Source organism: Gadus morhua, chromosome 5, assembly GCF_902167405.1.
Source record: "Gadus morhua chromosome 5, gadMor3.0, whole genome shotgun sequence".
Taxonomy (NCBI): Eukaryota; Metazoa; Chordata; class Actinopteri; order Gadiformes; family Gadidae; genus Gadus; species Gadus morhua.
In genome coordinates this window covers 12,257,895-12,262,894 of record NC_044052.1, presented here as the reverse complement: position 1 = coordinate 12,262,894, position 5,000 = coordinate 12,257,895, and the positions used below count along the sequence as shown (strand labels likewise).

General features: G+C 53.7%; 1 protein-coding gene across 1 annotated transcript in view; it reads right to left on the bottom strand.

Annotated features, from left to right (window-relative positions):
• prima1 (proline rich membrane anchor 1) overlaps window positions 1–5,000 on the bottom strand; it is a 15,164-nt gene that overhangs the window by 1,156 nt on the left and 9,008 nt on the right. The window contains exon 4 of the mRNA XM_030356750.1: window positions 1–1,469. This exon is cut by the window's left edge and continues 1,156 nt beyond it. Within this exon, the coding sequence (XP_030212610.1) occupies window positions 1,367–1,469 (103 nt within the window). The 3' untranslated portion in view covers window positions 1–1,366. The remainder of the gene's footprint in view (window positions 1,470–5,000) is intronic.

Below are 5,000 nucleotides of genomic sequence, written 5' to 3'. Positions count from 1 at the left end.
GATTCTAATGTAAACACATTCGCAGAGCGCCGCGCAGCGCTCCCTGTCTCTTGTGTCCAAGTCTCGGGGAACGTGGAGAAAGGCGTCTCAGACTGCCAGAGACGAAACCACTGACACCGAAACTCTTTGCAGAGCAAGCGCCTTTTCTGCATCAGTGTCTCATCTGACAGGCGGGCTCAATGCATCGGGGCGTCACGGTGAAAGAATTATATGGTTTATGAATAATTCACGTGGAAAAATAGACAACAAGAGAAAAAAACAAAAAGATTCTTATCATTCACGATGTGAGAAACTAAAGGGACAGCGTTGTTTAGCTATGGAAACAAACTCAAAGATAGCTAACGTAATAAATAGAATAACAAATGGACATATTTTACATTGAGTCTATAAGTACTTAGTGGCAATACTTTATAAAGGGAAATCGCTCCACTTTCTCAATAGATTTAATATTTTTTTAATTGCATAGTCAGACGAATAATCCCAATCTCCGAGCCAGAACCATGCCTCTCACAAAGTATGTCGCTAAAAAAATGCAAAACGCCTTAAAAAAAAAACAGCCAGTGACAGACGGTGAGGATTCTAAAAAAATGTTTGCATTCTCCATAAAAACTGCATGCACGTTTTTTTGTTTGTTCTTATTTTCTCGTGTGTGCGCATGTGTACGTGTGTATGCGTGAGTGTGTGTGTGTGTGTGTGCGTGTGTGGGCGTGTGTGTGTGTGAGAGAGAGAGAGATGTTCTTTCCTTTAGGCTCCAGGGCTCCTGCATTGTCCGTAGGTTTCTGTTGCAGATGTCAACGAGAGAGACACAAAGTGTGTTGTGTAGTGGGTCTACTGCAGACTGACACACACCCACACACACACGCAGACACACACTCACACACACACACACACACACACACACACACACACACACACACACACACACACACACACACAGTCAGTTCCCTCCTCCAGTCAGCGGGCCTGTCAGCAGCACTCGCTGGCTTTCCTAAGAGTGTGGTGTGTTCAGCCTGCTGTGTCTTCACCGCCACCGTGGGGGTTTGCTCCCCTCAACACCCCCCCTCCCCATCGCTCCCCCCCTGCCACCCCCCCCCCCGTCTCTCTCTCTACGTGCGATTTCGTTCTTCCCTCTCTCCATCTTCCTGGAGCTGGAGGATGCGTCCCTCGTCAAGGCGACGAGGTGAACGCTGAGTTTCGGGAAATCTCGGGTCAAAAAACCCCACCGACGACAAAAACAACAACAACAACAACAGCAGCCCTCGGAGCCGTTTGGATGAGGGGGGGATCGTCAGTGTTGGGGGGGGGGGGGGGGGTCAGAGATGACTGAACGGTGGGGGCCCCGGTGTCCCCGGCTCGGGGACGGCCCCTACACCCCGGCGTTGTTGCTGGTGCCCGTGGCCTTCTTGCTGCGCGTGCTCATGGCGTACTCGCCGCGACTCGTCCCGTTCTCCTCCTTCCTTAATGGTTTCCTGGGGGAAACAAAAAGTAAAACGAAAACAAATAAATGCCAGTGGTGGGGAGGGACAAACATTCGGCCGTTACCGTGCTGACAACCCTTGGGTTGATTTGATTTCTGCATGAGGGAAACCCCTGCTCCCATCAATTCGAATTAGCTCGACGTGCAAAAAAAACAAAAACAAACTTAAAGGCCAATTTGCTCGTTGAGGGAATAAATTGGCAGGAGACAGGGGATACGGCAATTAGATAGGCAGCCTGGGAGATAGCATTTCACCCCGGCTAAGTGATGAGTATGTTTATGCATGTCAAAACGTCTCAGGAATCCCATCAATGCTCAGCCCCGGTCAGACATCATCCAAACAGCCGTTCCCCTCCAATACTTTAACGCAGCACTCTGTGGTGCGGACAAAATAACAAACATACACACATGCAGCTCGCTCGTACTACCCATGCTGTCCCCATGGTTCTATGGAGAGCGGCTTCGTTCAATGAAGACCCTTTTCATGCAACTCTCTGTGCTTTTGCGGTTATTATATTTGTCCAGTGTACTGTGGCTTCTTCACAGAACCCCCCCCCCCCCCCCCCCTCCCATCCACCCATCCACCCATCCACCCATCCATCCCCAGTCTCTCCTTGGTCCCGGGCTTATGTAATTCCAAGAGACGGATCTGAATACAGTCCCTGCCGTCATTGTCCCATTCAACACTGTACAGAGCCTTCACTGACCCGCGGCTCCCCTTAAGCTATATCTTAGCTCTGTGTCTCCTCCATCTCTGAAAGCCTGTGCTGTCCGCTCTGCACTCGCCTCGATGGACATCCAACTTGGATCCCAGTAAGGGTGCCAGGTCCCATGGTGGTGGGTGGACCCGTTGGTGTTGAGGAGGAGCCATCCATTTAGAAAGGAGACATGAAGTAGATCCTGGCCCCCGTCCAAGTTGAGAGATTGGGCCAATGAAACGCAAATATGCCAGTTTTACTTTCTGGACGATGTGAAATGCTGCGTTTAGGCTGGGATAGTACATATGTAGTATATACATAACAGGGTAGTTATATTACGTGGGCTTTTTACGCATAGTACTAGTAGACAACATCATGAATGCCTCAGCCTCTTGGATGTGAGTCATGTCCTGTGATGCCTTGCAGTTGAAAACCTCTCCGGGATTCATGGTGTGAAAGCTGTGCTACAGAAACTGAGTCCCTCCCCTAGGCGAGTCACCAGCATCCTTCCTGTTGGGGGGTCAGCCATCTATCTGGGTAACAGAACACCGCCGTGATGTCATCTCTGGGGGTCCTTCTGAGGGGGGTCTCATCTGCAGGGCTCGAACGCTGTGCAGGCTCGAGCCCGTGATGCACGCAGGACATAGCCCTGGGACAGGAAGACACAGCCCCCCCCCCCCCCCACAGGGAGGAACCACATCCTGCTTCAGGGCTGATGGATACAGGACGCCAGCGGGGATGTACCGCCGTTCTCTCGGAGCGCCCCAAGGTATTATTGACCACCACACTGGGAATCCACCGGCTGCTCCTCGCTCCCCCGGATTAGTAGGGAAGCCGCAGAAAAAGATCGATAATCCCCCTGGTCGTTATTTACACGCTCCTCCATTCCAGTTAGGAGATCGTTGTTTTAGCTTTGTTGAATAGCGCACCCCCGCCCTTCAGCAGAGTGGTCCGGGTCTGCGCCGGACCCTTTGGGCGGGCGATGGGGTCGGGTCCCATCGGCCGGACGTGAGGATGTGGGTCAGTGTCCGGGGCAGACCGCTCAGGCCCGGCCAGACCCTCTCCAGCGGGGCGTTCAATAAATGATGGCGGGCTGGAGGACAAGGGGCGGGCCCCTACACCGGGCCCCCGCGTCGGGCCCCTACGCTACGCTCCGCCGGGCGGCCCCATGAATATTTGATGCGGAAGCTGTGCAGTCACATGACACGGGGCCGTTTGAAGTTTGTGGGGATGGATGGCGGCAGAAAATTGGGGCCGTTTCCACATGACTCCCGCCATCTGGACGGGAAGCGCCACGCGCTGCTGCGGTTCAAAGACAACAACAACAACCCGCGCCCCGCCTGCCGAGAGAGGAACGGGAAATAAACAAGGAGAGCGGGAAGTACGGCCGTCTGCGCACGTCGTCGCCCTCAGCTGCTGGGATTGGAGACGGAAGCGGAGTTCATCACGGTGATTCAGTAACAAGTGTGCACTTCGCTTCAACGTGACTTTTGGTTTTCTTTTCATGACTCCTTCCCTTAAATAAAGTGTTTTGAACCCCGCTCTCTGGAAGGGCCCCAGCGCTTCGGTGTGTGGCCCTGCTCCGGTGGCGCCGGCATCGCTCCGGTGATCAGCGGCGCAGTGTGTGTTGTTGTTGTTGTTGTTGTTTGCTTTGCCTTCCTGGATGGACAGCGGCCCGGATTGCAGCACCGGGGTCTTTGATTTGGGAAGCGGGAGGAGCAGCGTGGGTCTGAATGCTCCCCCCAGCCCTCGCCCTCCCCGCCGCGTTGGACCGGGCTGAATAGAAGTGGAGGGGGGCGCGGGGTGACGTCCAGGCCCTCCGCCGCTGACAGATGACTGGCACACGCAGATGATAGGAAACACAACAGAAGGCCAGGGGGGCTGGCTTCTCTGGCATCCAAAACGCCCGGGCCCTGGCCAGGGGCCAGCCGGTTTCTCTTTGGGAAAGCCCTGAGTGCTACCAGTCTAGAGACGTCTCTCCCTCTCTTTGTCTCTTTCACTCTCTCTCTCTCTTTCTCTCTCTATATATATGTATATATGCATATATACTTGTATATATAGGCCATAACTGCCTGTTATAATAGGTAATGAACCCTTATATTCACTTGCTATCGACAGACAGCCCTTACTGTGCTTACCCAGCCCGGGCTACAGACACCCTGATACTACCCGCCCTGTTCCTCGCGTCTCTCATCTGATGCGCAGATGTGACCCATTTCATCATTTCCTCTAACGCGTTCTCTCAGACTTCTTTGCGTTCTATTGGCTGGGGACTAATGAGGGTCTAAGGCCGGACCGCCCACCTCCCTCAGAGTGCGTGGAGCCCAGCGTGACGTGACGTTATACAACGTAGCGTGGCTAGGGGGGGCGTAGAGTAGCGTGGCCGGTGGGTGTGGCTTAACTTGGTGTTGTGGGCGTGGCGCGGCATCGTCCGACATGAAGAGTCCTAGTGGAGACCTCCTAGTCGTCCAGGACACCGCCCCCCCCCCCCCCCCCCCCCCCGCTGCCAACAGCATGTATAAAAGATGCGGCCTGCGAATGACTGCGCAAATTATTTCATAAATAATGTCTCTGGTTCGGGGCTCCGGAGGCCGGCATGGAGACCGACCCGGTGCCGCTGAATAGAACGGCTGGAGGAGCTCCATCATGGACTCCTGAGCCAACCGTCTATTACCGCCGCTGCCTGGCTCTGCCTGTTAGTTATTTTTTGAGGAGGGAGGGGAACTGGAATGATGGAAAACAGTAGATCACCGTTTATGTATGGCTGAAACATAAATGGGTATCATAAAACCCTTCGATTTTCATTCGGATGAGTGTGAACGTAT